The 15,212-nt window shown below is 39.6% G+C and overlaps 1 protein-coding gene and 1 long non-coding RNA gene across 5 annotated transcripts in view; one reads left to right on the forward strand and one right to left on the reverse strand.

Moving 5' to 3' along the window:
• MASP1 (MBL associated serine protease 1) overlaps positions 1-3,645 on the reverse strand; it is a 60,429-nt gene extending 56,784 nt beyond the window's left edge. For all 3 annotated transcript variants that reach the window (XM_045583789.1, XM_036445532.2, XM_036445536.2), the window contains exon 1: positions 3,388-3,645. Coding sequence is in view for 2 of the 3 variants with exons in the window: in XM_036445532.2 (XP_036301425.1) it covers positions 3,388-3,392 (5 nt within the window). In the remaining variant the exon portion in view is untranslated. The remainder of the gene's footprint in view (positions 1-3,387) is intronic.
• On the forward strand, positions 3,008-7,417 carry LOC118723320. 2 transcript variants are annotated; one of them, XR_006742064.1, is made up of 4 exons: positions 3,008-3,287; positions 3,715-3,826; positions 4,055-4,151; positions 7,020-7,417. It is a non-coding gene; the product is annotated as an uncharacterized LOC118723320 (long non-coding RNA). The 2 variants fall into 2 exon arrangements; XR_006742063.1 differs by lacking the exon at positions 3,008-3,287 and having other exon boundaries at positions 3,675-3,826.
• The last annotated feature ends 7,795 nt before the right edge of the window (positions 7,418-15,212 follow it).

Here is a 15,212-nt window from a genome sequence, read left to right on the forward strand (position 1 = left end):
AACTAAGGAAGCAAATTGTTCTAATCCAATTGCCAGGGTCAATATTTTTTTAAACCAATCTGTTGGAGGAAAAGGCAGAGAGAAGGGAAGGCATTAGTTCAAGTCTCTAGTGAATTCATAGGAAAGCTGAGTCCAGAAACTCACTCACAGGGCCCAGGCAGCCCTACATTCAAGGGAGGAAATATACCCATGTCAGCAGGGCAGGGAGTTCTGCTGCAGTGCTGCTTGGGAAGGGGAGCGTGTTAGTCCTGAAGCAGAAGAACTAGGTTCCAGTTCAGACTTTTACTTCATTTATCTGACCAATCTTGGGAAAGTCATGTTAGGTTTCTGCCTCTTCATCCATTTGGTGATAATAATGACTTCCTATAGGGTTGCTCTCAGAAAAAAAGGCGGTTGGAAAGTGCTTTGTTAACTGCCCAGCCCTAGGCAAACATTAGTTATGATTACTCCATCATGCTGCTTCCCGAAAAACAGGGGGGTTAGGAGTAAGCGTTGGCTCCCAAATCGGACTTCCCTGCAATAGGGATGTCCAGATTGTGCAAGGCTCAAAGGTCAACTTTCTCCATGGCTGCTTTTTTCCAGACCACATGGAGGAGACTCAGCCTCCTACTGTGGGGCTGTCAAGGGCCGGCTGCTGACAGCCCAGAAGCCCAGGACCATGTGGGATAGACAACTGTTTAGTGTGGGAGGAAGGCCTGCGAAGCTTTCTGTTCTATTCTGTTTGCATCTCAAAACAGTTGAACATATGAAACAAATATCTCCTTGCACATAATGGGCTTGAGCATATGCTTGCTTGCTTGCTTTAGGGCCTGCAAATCAGAGGATATAAGTGTCGGCTTTCATTCCCCATCACACTCTCTGAATGTTTTTGGCTTCTTATATACCAGGCACCGGCTGTACAATTCCTGACACCTGCTATCTATATTCTAACTAATCAAAAAAGTTGAGCTACATTTGCTTGAAATGTCAAAAGTAATGTCGAAAACTGGTATTACAGAGGCTCCAGTGTGGGAGTAGGCCATCAGGAAGGATAAAAATGCTTGTGCAGATCAGTGATTGTGCAACGAGTAGTAATTTCTATCCTCTCCACTCACTCCCCTCACTTCAACCCACATTACATCCAGACTGTCTCTGAGTAGAAGAGTTGAAAGGAACTGCATAGATCCCTTTGACAACACCCTTAGTTGATGGGTGATGAAAAGGATACCCCGAGAGGTGACATGTCATAGCCAATACCATATGGCGAATTAGCTTCAACAGAAGAAAGGAATAACCGAAGCTCACAGAGGAAGCTGGGTCCATGCCCATATGCCCAGGCATCTAGCCAAAGCAATTAATCCTGTGAAAAATAATTCAAAAACCCGTGTCTTTATGTGAAAATTTTTGAAAAAAAATACTAATGCCAAAGTTCCTCCTTCAACAGATTCTAGTTTAATTGGTCTGCAGTCCTCGGCACTTTGAAGTACTACAGATGATGCTAATATGCAGGAGGCCAGTGTAGAATGTTACTTGATTGAGAGTCTGGTAGAATATGGTAGAAAAAAAAAAAATCCAAGTCTTGGAGTTGAAGCCCAAAGTCCCAAGTTTAAGTCTGAGCCTTCTAAATCATCTATGTGGCTTTGGGTAAATTGTTAACTACTTTTATGGTAACTTTTTAATAAATCCTTACCTTATCCAAAAATCTGAAAACCAGAAGAGACAATGCCCGTAAAAGAGTTTTTTAAACTCTGAAGTGCCCTTCTATATGAGGCAAGACTCTTGGAAAACTTCTAGTGGAGCACTTTTCTGTAGTATTTGTGCTATTTCACAACTGAATGCAATTCAGCCAATATTTATTGAATGCCTAACAGGAAATAGATATTATGCTAAATACTGGGCATACAAATGCAAAAAGATTCCATATCTTAAGAGACATTTGGTCTTGGGAGAGGAGGTGGGCATTTAAACAAGGAGATCTTACAAAGGCAAGAAGAGATGTAGCCCCAGAGGATGCTTACTCTGGGGATGCTGGCTAGGGAAGAGGAGGTGATATTTGAGTTGGCTGGAACAATCGGGTCCCCTAGGTAGAAAATAAGGGGGAAGGATGTTCTGGGTTAAGGAATAGATAAATGCAAAGACACAGAACGGTTCATCAGCCCTGCAGTTCAGTATGACGGGGGCACTGGGGGTAGGGTGAGATTCAAACAGTGACAGATCAATCAAATTGTCATTGCATGTCGACATTCCTTTAAAAGAAAGGAATATGAAGTTAGATGGCAGATCTAAAATTATAATGTATTTAAAAAGAACAAATGTTCCTTTAAAAGAATTAACCTTAAAGACCTGATTACCTCTCTGAACCACAGGTAATCTGAGTTCAAAGAGTTAACCATCTGAAGCCCTTCATTGATCCCAGACCCAGAAGAGTTGCTAGGTGACTTTGCAAAAGAGAAACAAATAGAACACCCTTTTTTTCAATGGAGAAAAAAGATTAATGGGGAAAGAAGGGTTTAGGGACTTAACATCTGCAGTGTTTTTCTTTTCTTTCTTCTTCCCTTTTTCTTTTTGTATTCTTAACAGCATTGACACTTATAATTAGTAAAAATAATTATGGTGATAAGGTTTTGAGACTTGCAGAGGAAAACTTACAAGCAATGTATAGTAGGAAGGATCAAGTAACTCAAACTATAGCTGAGGAATAAGAAATGTTGAAGAGCATAAAAACAATTAGAATTTAAAGTCCTGGGTTCAGAACCAAAGGCTCCTTTAAAAATAAAATAAAATTGTGGTATCATGTAAGAGCCATTTGGTGCTATTGGTATTCTGACTCATGACACCAGCTGCCTCTGATTTTAGTCAGAAATTCAGAAATTTATAGAAAACTGTAAAACGGGGACAGGTTTTCAGTTTTCTAAATTGGGGTTTTAACTAGCCAACTTCTGAGGGTTTAAGAAACCACAGAGCTGAGCTGTGGGAAGCTGGTTTCTTTTCCGGTCAGAACAAATAAACACACAAACACACATCTAACTCACAAAGTGTTGGGATATGTAAACCAATGTCCTTTGCAGAGGAGGAAAACAAGAAACTGAGCTGTGGGCAGCAGGAGGAGAGTCTCATTCGCCAGCAGGCAGCACCCTGTGCTGGCAGAGGAGGAATCTGAGCCTCAAAAGCCCTGGGCAGGATTTGCACAAAGTCTCCCGTTTCAAGTTGCATGTCTCCGGAGTCCCAGGAAGGCGCCCATCCCAGTCTCCCTCTCAGAGCCTTAAGGATTGCTAAGAAACCCTTTGTACCACCCACAGGACACAAAGGTGAGCCCGCCCAGAGACAAGGTCAGACCCTGCAGGGCTACTTGACTGACACCTGGTCCTTGAAGGGACACGCTTGCCCCATTCCTACCCTGGCACTCACCTCATTTTCTTGCCTTGGGTGCTCCTGGCTGCCTGGCCTTGATCCCTCCCGGCCTGAGTTGTCTGTGAGCTCGTCCCCGATGTGGTGTCAGCGATGCCTTATCTTTGTTCTGAGGTCCCTGTGTGTCTCTGGAATTGGCTGGCATTCTCCATTCAGGTCACGCCTTCCACTGCCTGCAACAGATCCCCTCTCCCCCTCTTCCCCTCTCTCCCTCTGTCTTTTCCTCTCTCTCTCTCTCTCTCTCTCTCTCTCTCTCTCTCTCTCTCTCTCTCTCTCTCTCTCTCTCTCTCTCCCTGTCTCTCCCCCCTCCCTCTTACACACACTCAGAGGAACCTGACAGAACAGAATCTGTCTTCCTGAAGCGATCTGCTGCTCCTCCAGTTCCCTCCTTTATCCTGCGTGGCTGGCTCCAGTCCCTGAGAGAAAATAACTGAAATAAGTGAGTGGCTCAAATAGGTATTTGTGTCACTGTGTGTGTGTGTGTGTGTGTGTGTGTGTATCAGAGAAAGAGCGAGAGAGAAAGAGGAGAGAGAGAAAAGAGAGAAGAGAGAGAGAGTCTGTGCGACTGTGTGTTAGTTTGTGTGAGTGTAGAGGGTGGAGGGGGACAAAGTCTAATTTCTCTTCAGTCTCCCTTGCCAGATGGCTATAGTTTTCTGCTCTTTTTCAGGACATTGGAGAAAGGACACCAACTAAACAGAAATAAGCAACCAACCAGGCAATTCTAACATCCACAGTGGGAAAGAAAACAGATCCCTGATCCCCAGGTCTGTGGGCAAACAGCACAGGTTTGAGCAGAGCTGTTGGCGGGAATGTTTGGGAGCAGAGGCCCTGCAGTTGGCTAGGTGTTCCCACTGAAACACAGAACTCGTGTTGTTTACCAACTCAGAGGTGTAGAGGTCTAACACAGCCAGAGGGGATGGTCCACAGTCAGAAAGCTCTGCACCCCAGTATAGGAAGAGCCAGGCCTGTTTGCAGGTTTGTGGAGAAATCAGCACCAGATTTAAGCTGAGCTGAATAATAAGAGAGGCAACTCCCTTCACAACAATGACAACCAAATGGACATAAAACTGAGATTTTTATTGAGAACCTTTTCTGTGTTAGGTAGAGAGATGCACAAATGTCATCTTAATTACTCCCACCAACTTGTGAGTGTCATACCATTATACTAATTTTACAAATGAGAAAACTGAGGCTCAGAGAGGCTGCATGACTTGCCAAGATTGCCAGCCCTTTGTTACTTCTTACTGCTACTACCACTAATAGTGACACATCAGACCCTGTTCTAATAATGTGTTAATTCCCTCCAATCATCTTTGTACCTCAGCTAGGTGGGTAGTAACAGTGTCACCATTTTACAGGTGTTGACACTGCCCAGAGAGGTTAAACAACTTACCCAAGGTCACACAGCTAGAAAGCAATGAGAAAAAAAAAAATCTGATCTCTAACTTATTATATTATACTGCTTCTCAGTAATGTATTATAATGCATATGACAATTCAAGTACACACAACATTCACAGAGAGACTCAATTTGAACTATTTTGAAAACAGTGCTAGACTCTAAACTTCTATCTAAGCCAGCTGTGTACTTTAGGCCCAATACATAACATCTTCAATTCTGTTTTCTTACCTAGAAAATGGGATTGTTGCTATGAAACTTAAGTGAGATTATACTTATGGAGGGCTTTTTTACCTAGCCAGTGGGGTACCTGAGAAAGGGCTACCACCGTTTCTAATCAGGAGGGCACATGCATGCACTCCCAACTTTGTCTTGGCACATTTTAGGGAATGATGGCTTGAATCTCACTGAAATCCTCCTTGCTCCATTTTCTCTCCAGTTTCCAAGGCCGGCCTTATTAACAGGCTGTGGTAAATAACGTGAGTGCAAGTACAAGGGATGAGAGACTAGGTTTGTCCTCAGTCACTGTTTCAACGAAATGTTGCTTTGTGTTTCAGGCATAATAGAAACAACCCCTTAAAAGTCCCATTAGGAAGACTCACAGGGTCCTTGGACATCAAATAACTCTCACAAAACAACATTTAAATGATTTAAGTGTAAATGAAGCAGAAACACATGGACTACATTTCTCTTGGAATACACAAGGGTTTTAAAACTGAAAGAGAAAGAATTTGGCACAAGGCACACTGTGCTGTGTAGAGGGTCCTGCCCATTAAAGACATTCACTCCATTCATGCTGCAGCTGAGCCGGCCCTCTCCTAATTTAGACACATACAGGGAAATGCGGTCATTTGTCCCAGGCAAGAAGGGGAGAGCTTGGGAGGGAAAGTCATCAGCTTCTCCTCGTAAAGTGTCATAGGACAACTGAGCCTCCTGGAATGGCTTCTGGCCAAGATTTTTCAAGGCTGCCAGTGTTCAATGGGAGGCATTTGAAGTAAGTCTAAGCCAAAGTTCTGCCAATATGCAGCAGATCTGATGTGTGCCTCCCTAAGAGTGAGGTAAGGCTCTGATGGAGTCTGGGTAAAAACAAGAATGTTGTGGCTTAGGAGTGATCTGTGTGGGCTTCAGGGAAGCTTCCCATTGGGGTGGACTACAATGGTGATATTGTTCTGTGTTTTCGGTAAAAATTCCCTGTGGTGTTATAAATAGATGGGGGAGTGGGAGCAATGGATGGGAAGTGGTCTGGAAGTAGGCTCAATATGGGTAGCCTAACTTGTATGTGACCTTGGGCGGGTCACCTAGGTTGTTGACTATGGGACGGGGAGGGAGGCATCAGTTTGCTACACTGTGAAATCAGAGAGTTAGACTCTGCTAAGATCATGAACACATATACATGTGGGCTGGAGGACTATGGGATGCTATTGCAGCTAAGAATATCTAAGAAACTGAAAAATAACCCCAAAGATCACAGCTAAGGATTAAAATTTGGGTTATTCAACACATTGACTTATAGTAGGTCAAGTGGATTGCTAATCACCTATAAAGCGAGTCAAAGAATCCAAAGTGGTCCTCTAATCTAGACACTGGCTTTATCTGTTGCCATAATAGCACCCCATTAATCAGGATTGAAACATAGGTATTCAGAACAATAATTTTTAAAAAGCTTCAACTAGCTTTATTTTTCTAAAATTTCACTAAAAAGTTTAAAATATGCATACAAGAAACTAACAGGGTGTTATTTAGTTAGGATCATGAGAGTATAGAATGGGAGATGGGGGCTCAGTACCCCCAGGTTATAGTCAGGGTAAAGGAACAGAAAACTACTACAAAGAGGATAAGTGGCATAGCATTCCAACCACTAGAAAGGACTTAGTTTACATGTTCTACTGAAGTATTTATTATATGCAACTCCTGAGGATGGAACCTTCTGGAATTCCATGAATGTGTTAGAAAATGTAAGGAATTTGGAAAATGGTTTTTTGTTGGCAAAGTCTTAAGTCCAAGCTTCTTAAGAACATCCAAGAAACTGATAAATAGCCCCAAAGATCACATCTTAGAATTAAAATTTGGGTTATTCAACAAAATGACTTATAGTATGCTGAAAGCCATCACTTCAGAGCCTAACAGACTATCAGAATCATCTGGGGAATTTAAAAAAAAAACACACCAAAAACAAAAAACAAAAAAACCCACTCCAATATATTATTACATGTAATATTCCTATCTTTTTACAGATGATGACACAGGTTCAGAAAGACTAAGTGTGTCAGCAAGAGGACAACCAATATTTACAGCCCAGGCCTCCTGACCCCAAATTCAGGACACTTTCCCCTCACCTGAGAACTCCTGATCCTGCCTGTGGACTTTTGAACACTCATGAGCCTTATTGTCATGTAACAAAAGAATTGGGGGAAGGAAAAATAGTTTCTACTAAATAAATAAACTTTTAAGTTCTTTTATAGGATGAATTGTGTCTTTCAAAATGCATGTGTTGAAGTAAGCCAGTATCTCAGAACATGACTATTTAGAAATAGGCTCTTTAAAGAGGTGATTAAGTTAAAATGGAATGTTAGGGTGGGACCAAATCTAATGTAATTGGTGTTCTTATAAGAAGAGAAGATTAGGACAGACATGGAAAAAACAACAACAAAACAAAACAAAAACAAAAACAAAACAAACAAACAAAAAAAACATGTGAGGAGACAGCAAGAAGGTGGCCCTCTGTGAGCCAGGAAAAGATGGCTCAAAAGAACACCTTAATCTTGAACTTAAAACATCTGCCAACACTTTGATCTTGAACTTCTTGTCTCTAAAACTGTGAGAAAATAAATTTCTGCAGTTTGAGCTGCCCAATCTGCAGTATTTTGTTATGGCATCTTTAGCAAACTAATACAGGTTCTCTTATAGAAGGTTTCCCAAAAGCATGAAAGACATGTCAAGCTGGTTGCAGGTGCCAAATACATGAAATTAATAAACATTGGGTCAGTTAAAATTCTGTTTGGAAAATAAAAAGAGAAACTTTGACTAATGCTGAAATACAGAGAATTTATTTTCTTTATATACCGTATTTTTCGGACCATAAGACGCTCCGGACCATAAGACGCACCAGTTTTTAGAGAAGGGAAATGAAGAAAAAAAGATTCTGAAACAAATAGTGTCCTAAAATATTTTATGTGCATTAAAACCCAACATCACAGTCATAAACACATGTAATCAACCCTGTAAAGTAAACAGCAGCATTTAGAACCATTTTAGAGCCGGGCAAGCACACAGAGACCACACAGAGCCGGGCAAGTAAAAAAACTTTTTTTTTAAGTATATGTGTGGGCTATATTTGGACCATAAGATGCAGGGACTTTTTCCCCCCACTTCTGGGGGAAAAAAAGTGGGTCTTATGGTCCGAAAAATACGGTAGTAAAAAGTGAGGAGGTAGGCAGTTCTGGAGCAGATACTCAACATTGTTTTCTTTCTTTGTGCTCTACCAGCTGTAGGAATTGGGCTTTTATTGTCATGCTGTTACCTCATGGTTACAAAATGGCTGCAGTGACTCTAGATGTCATATCACTATCTAAGTAGAAAAGAAGAATAACGAGGAAAAGGTAGAATTGGAAGAATTTTCTTAATTTCTCACAGGCCAGAGCTGATTCCTACAGCCACCACTAACTTTGAGGGTTTTACAGCTTATACAGGGGAAGCAGGTATTAAAGAAGATAAGGGTTGGAAGTGGGGATTGTATGAGTTGACTGTCAATGTCTGTCACCATCATATGCCAAAAAAAGAAACTTCCTGCCTTTGAAGTTTCTCCTTCACTCCTGATATTATAAAAAAGAAAGTCTCAAAGTGGTATCATTATACCATGAATACTATTTTCCCTTTTAACAAGGAAAGGCAGGTCTCAGGCTCAGTCTTGAGGATGCAATGGTATTTTGCTAGAATTTAACAATTTTTATTTATTTATTTATTTATTTATTTATTATTTTTTCAAATATATTTTATTGATTTTGTACAGAGAGGAAGGGAGAGAGATAGAGAGCCAGAAACATCGATGAGAGAGAGTCATTGGATCAGTTGCTTCTTGCACACCCCCTACTGGGGATATGCCCGCAACCAAGGTACATGCCCTGACCGGAATCGAACCCGGGTCCCTTCAGTCCCCAAGCCGACGCTCTATCCATTGAGCCAAATCGGTCTCGGCGAACTTAACAATTTTTTATTCATTATCTTTATTTTTATATTTATGGCAGAATCATGTTTCCAAATATATGGATTCTAACTAAAAAATAAATCTAGAGTTGATTTAAATAAAAGTTTTAAAAATAATAATTAGTTGGTATATATGCATCTGAAAAAAAAATTGTAAAAGTAAATGGCTACATGTTGGGAGCATAGAGGGTGGAGTCACGGTGGAAGAGGTCTGGTCTGTGAATCAAGATGCCAGGAATGGAGGCCACGTTTTGCCTAAACCCAATGTGAAGCCTTGAGCTTTTTGTCTGTCCTCCTGGGTTTGGAGTTTCTAATTTCAATGGTAATGTTGTACTAGGTGTTTTGATTTATCTTTTAACAGCACATTCTTACTCAAACACTTCATGGCATCCCTGTTTCAGTGTGTAGAACAATATCTGTCACACTACTATTGAGATGAGATTAAAATTTCTAAGATCTCAAAGTGGTTTTAAAAAGAGGGTGACCATTGGAGCATGCTGGAAGAGGTTAATGGGGGAAGGGGGCGGGGAAGGAGGACCTATAAAATACTTGCAACAATGAAGATTTATTTTTTTTAATAAAAGAGGGTGATCTCTAAGATAAAACAGGAAAAGGTACACCCAAGAAGAATGCTTCTCTGTTATGACTCATTTTATCCCCAAAATAGCCAGTAAAGGCCATATATTATCATCTCCACTTTATGTACTTGGTTAATAACACTGTGATGAGGTAATTTAGTCTCAGAGGTTATATATGCATTGCCCAGGGTTGCATAGAAATTATAATAGATGGTGGAGCTGAGACAATGAACTCAGATTTCCATATTCTCCTGCTCTTTTATATAAAGTTGCAGGCCATTCTATTTGAGACTAAGTGTTTTAAAAAAGCAACTTTTTAAGACACTTGTCTGGCCAACACAGGTTGGGTCCCTACCACAGAGTATTGTTAGATAAAGAGCTATGGTGAAGTGTTTTGACCTCTGCTGGTGAGCAAATTCTTCATGCATTCTCAGCTGCCATTAGGCTTGTGGATTATATAATAGAACCTCCTTTGGTCTCTATAAGAAGAGATACCTCACTCCTTTTCCCATCTCTCAACCACACATCAGTTTCTGCTTTCTGCCTTATTTCATTCAGTGAGAAACAACTTGGAAGTGGCTTCTCTAAGACAATTCTGGCTCTCTTTGACAGTCTTTCTCATGCCTCTGGACAAAGAGTGAGAGGAGATTAAGATGTAAACTAGCAGGAGGTGGGGATGTTCCACTTAAACTTCTGACCAAAGGAAGCCTTGTCATTTAACCAAGCTCTACTGAAGAGCTTGATCCTGTGAACCTGGTACTAGCCTATCTGGTAACACAGGGTATCTGGTTCCTGTTTGGCTGTTTCTCCTCATGGTAATCATGGGAGAAGATGATGTATAAGAGGGAATCTTGGGGTCCTTAAGACCTTGAGACGTACACCATTTGTTATGGGCTGAATTGTGCCCCCCACCCCCATTCATATGATGAAGTTCTAAACTCTAGTGTCTCAGATTATGACTATATTTGGATATAGGATCTTTCAAAGGGGAATCTTCTAGTGGGCCCTAATACAATATGACTGGTGTCTGCATTGGAGGAGGAGATTAGGACACAGACAATACAGAGGAATGACCATGTGAGGACACCTCAAGAAAGCAGCCATCTGTGAGCCCAGGAGAGAGGTCTCAAGAAAAACCAAACCTGTCAACACCTTGATCTTAGACTTTTAGCCTCCAGAATGGTGAGAAAATAAATTCATGCAATTTAAATGACCTTGTCTACAATATTTTGTTATGGACACCCTAGGAAATTAATACACCATACATACCTCTGTTGGATTTGCTCACCTAAATCCATTTTATGTCAATTATAGCTATCCACTCCTATTTGTTCTCCTCTATCCTAGAGGTTACTCAGATGCAAAGGACACATAGATTAAGTACATCTTAGTCAACCATGGACAGGGTTGATTAAGCCATAAGAAGCAAATGGAGAACTGGGGTAAGACAGTGTGGAGGACAGGACTCAGATCATAGAGAAGTCAGGTTCTCATTTCCCTAACTCCCTATAGCTGTTTCATGACCACTACTTTTCCATCCTCCTTTCAAAATTCTCCTACTCTTCTATCACTCTTTTAGTGACCGTTAATGACCTTCCAACCTCTTGGTCCTCCGTTAATGACCTTCCAACCTCTTGGTCCTATCTTTCATTCTCTTCATTAAAAGTTTAAGCACAGGGCACCATTGCTTACCTTTCCTTTTCAATTCCTCCTGACACCTTGAGTAATGTCATTCCTTGACCTCCTCATCTTCAATGACAACTTTCATTTCACCTTAGCCATATAGTATACCCATAGCCACATCCATCTGTGAAATTAAAAAAAAAATAAATCTTTATTGTCCAAATTATTACAGTTGTTACTCTCCCCCGCTTAAGCTCTCAACCACCCAATTCCCCCTACCCCCTGCCCTTATCTTCCCCCACTGTCTTCATCTATAAGTGTACAATTTTTGTCCAGTCCCTTCTTATACCCCACAGCCCGTTCCTCCCCAGAATTGTCAGCCCACTCCCTTTCTATGCCCTTGATTCTATTATATTCACCAGTTTATTCTGTTCATCATATTTTCTGTTCAATTGATTTTTAGATTCACTTGTTGATAGATATGTAGTTGTCACTTTGTTGTTCATAATTTTTATCTTTTTCTTTTTCTTCCTCTTCTTAAAGAATACCCTTCACCATTTTATATAATACTGGATTGGCAATGATAAACTCCTTTAGGTTTTTCTTATCTGTGAAGCTCTTTATCTGACCTTCAATTCTAGATGATACCTTTGCTGGGTAGGATAATCTTGGTTGTAGGTTCTTGCTATTCATCACTTTGAATATTTCTTGACACTCCCTTCTAGTGTGCATAGTTTCTGTTGAGAAATCAGATGACAGTCCTTTGGGTACTCCCTTATACTTCAATAGATAACTATTTTTCTCTTGCTGCTTTTAATATTCTCTCTTTGTCTTTTGCCCTTGGCATTTTAATTATGATGTGTCTTGGTGTGGTCCTCTTTGGATTACTTTTGTTTGGAGTTCTCTGCACTTTCTGGGCTTGCAACTCTATTTCTTTCACCAGGCACGGGAAGTTTTTTGTTATTATTTCTTCAAATAGGTTTTCATTATCTTGCTTTCTCTCTTCTTCTTGCACCCCTATAATTCAGATGTTGGTATGCTTGAAGTTGTCCCAGAGGCTCCTTGCATTATTATTTTTTTTGCATTTTAATTTCTTTATTGATTAAGGTATTACATATTTGTCCTCATCTTCCCATTCATAATCCCCCTCCCCCCTGTTGTATGGATCCACTGGTTAGGCTTATATGCATGCATACAAGTACTTTGATTGATCTCTCCCCCTTACCCATATTCTCCCCTACCTTCCTTCTGAGGTTTGACAGTCTGGTAGATGCTTCCCTATCTCTGGATCTGTTTTTGTTCATCAGTTTATGTTGTTCATTATTTCCCATAGATGAGTGAGATCACGTGATATTTATCTTTCTCTGACTGACTTATTTCACTTAGCATAATGCTCTCCAGTTCCATCCATGTTGTTGCAAATGGGAGAAATTCCTTCTTTTTTAGTGCAGTACATCCATTGTGTAGATGTACCACAGTTTTTTAATCCACTCATCTGTTGATAAGCACTTAAGCTGTTTCCAAAACATATTGATAGCTATGGTAAATTGTGCTGCTAGGAACATTGGGGTGCATATATCCTTTCTGACTGATGTTTCTTGCTTATTGGGATCACTGGGTCAAATGGGAGTTCCATTTTTAGTTTTTTGAGGAAACTCCATACTGTTCTCTACAGTGGCTGCAGCAGTCTGCATTCCCACCAGTATTGCACAAGGGTTCCTTTTTCTCTGCATCCTTACCAGCAGTTGTCTTTTATTGATTTGTTGATGATAGCCATTCTGATAGATGTGAGATGGTACCAATTTGTCATTTTGATTTGCATCTCTCGGATAATTAGTAACTTTGAGCATGTTTTCATATGTTTCTTGGCCTTCCTTCTGTCTTTTTTTTGAAAAGTTTCTATTTAGGTCCATTGCCCATTTTTGAATTGGATCATTTATCTTCCTTTTGTTAAGTTGTATGAGTACCCTGTAAATATTGGAGATTAAGCGCTTATCAGTGATAACCTTGGCAAATATGTTTTCCCATGTAGTGGGCTTTCTTGATGAGGTTCCCTTTGCTGTTCAAAAGCTTTTTATTTTGATGTCGTCCCATTTGTTTATTTTCTCTTTAGTTGCCATTGCCTTAGGAGCAGTATCAGTAAAGAAGTTCCTTCAGCAAATATCTGAGATTTTTCTGCCTGTGAATTCCTCTAGTATTTTTATGGTTTCCCATCTTATGTTTAAGTCTTTATCCATTTTGAGTTTATTTTTGTGTATGGTGCAAGTTGGTGGTCTAGTTTCTTTTCTTTTCTTTCTTTCTTTCTTTCTTTTTTTTTTTTTTTTTTTTTTTTGCATGTATCTGACAAATTTTTCCATCACCATTTATTGAAGAGACTGTCTTGACTCCATTGTATGTTCATGCCTCCTTTGTCAAATATTAATTGGGCATAGTGATTTAGGTCAATATCTGGATTCTCTATTCTATTACATTGATCTATATGTCTGTACTTGTGCCAGTATCAGGCTCTTTTGAGAATAGCTTGATATCTGGTATTGAGAATCCACCTTCTATGTTCTTCTTCCTCAGGATTGCTACAGCTATTTGAGGTGTTTTTTTTTTTTTTTTTTTTTTTTTTTGTGTGTGTGTGTGTGTGTGTGTGTGTTTATTTTTATACAAGATGAATTTTTGGAGAGTGCTTTCTAAGTCTGTGAAATATGTTGTTGGTATTTCAATAAGGATTGCATTGAATCTATAGATTGCTTTGAGTAGTATGGACATTTTGATGATGTTGATCCTACCAATCCATGAACATGATAGTTCTTTCATTTGTTTATGTCTTCCTCTATCTCTTTTTTCAGTGCCTTGTAGTTTTCCGCATATAGGTCTTTTCCTTCTTAGTTAAGTTTATTCCTAGGTACCTTAAATTTTTTTAGTGTGATGGTAAATGGGATTGCTTTTTTAGTCTCTCTTTCTGTAAGTTCACTTTTGGTGTATAGAAAGGCCATAGATTTCTTGGTGTTAATTTTGTATCCTGCTACATTGCCAAATTCATTTATTAAGTCTAATAATTTTTGATGGAGTCTTTAGGGTTTTCTATGTATAGTATCATGTCATCTGCAAATAAGGACAGCTTTACTTCTTCTTTTCCAATTTGGATGCCTCTTATTTCTTCTTTTTGTCTAATTGCAATGGCTAATACTTCCAGTACTATGTCTAACAGGAGTGGTGAGAGTAGGTTCTTAGGGAGAATGGTTTTAATTTTTGTCCATTGAGTGTGATGTTGGCTCTGGGTTTATTATATATGGCTTTTATAATGTTGAAGTATGATCCTTCTATTCCCATCTTGTGAGAGTTTTTATCAAGAAAGGGTGTTGAATTTTGTCAAATGCTTTTTCTGCATCAATTGATATGACTATGTGATTTCTCTTTCTCAATTTGTTTATGTGACATATCACGTTTATTGATTTGTGGATATTGTACCTTGCATCCCCAGGATAAATCCTGCTTGGTCATGGTGTATGATTTTTCTGATGTACTGATGGATCTTATTTGCTGAAATTTTGTTGAGGATTTTGGCATCTATGTTCATGAGGGATATTGGCATATAATTCTTTTTCATTGTGTTGTCTTTATCTGGTTTTGGTATTAGGGTGATGCTGGCTTCATAAAAGGAGCTTGGGAATGTTCCTTCTTTTTAAATTTTTTGAAATAGTCTGAAGATGATAGGCTTTAGTTCTTCTTAGAATGTTTGGTAAAACTCTCCTGTAAAGCTATCTGGCCCTGGGCTTTTGTTTGTGGGAAGCTTTTTGATGACTGCTTCAATTTCTTCCATAGTTATCAGCCTATTGAGATTTTTAGAATCTTCCTGATTGAGTTTTGGAAGGTTGTATTTTTCTAGGAATATGTCCATCTCCTCCAGTTTGTCTTGTCTAGTTTGTTGGAATAGAGTTGTTCATAGTATTTTTATTTAATAATCCTTTGTATTTCTGGGTGGGGGGGTCTGTTGTTATTTTGCCTCTATCATTTCTGATTTTGTTTATT

Source organism: Pipistrellus kuhlii, unplaced genomic scaffold, assembly GCF_014108245.1.
Source record: "Pipistrellus kuhlii isolate mPipKuh1 unplaced genomic scaffold, mPipKuh1.p scaffold_m20_p_2, whole genome shotgun sequence".
Taxonomy (NCBI): domain Eukaryota; kingdom Metazoa; phylum Chordata; class Mammalia; order Chiroptera; family Vespertilionidae; genus Pipistrellus; species Pipistrellus kuhlii.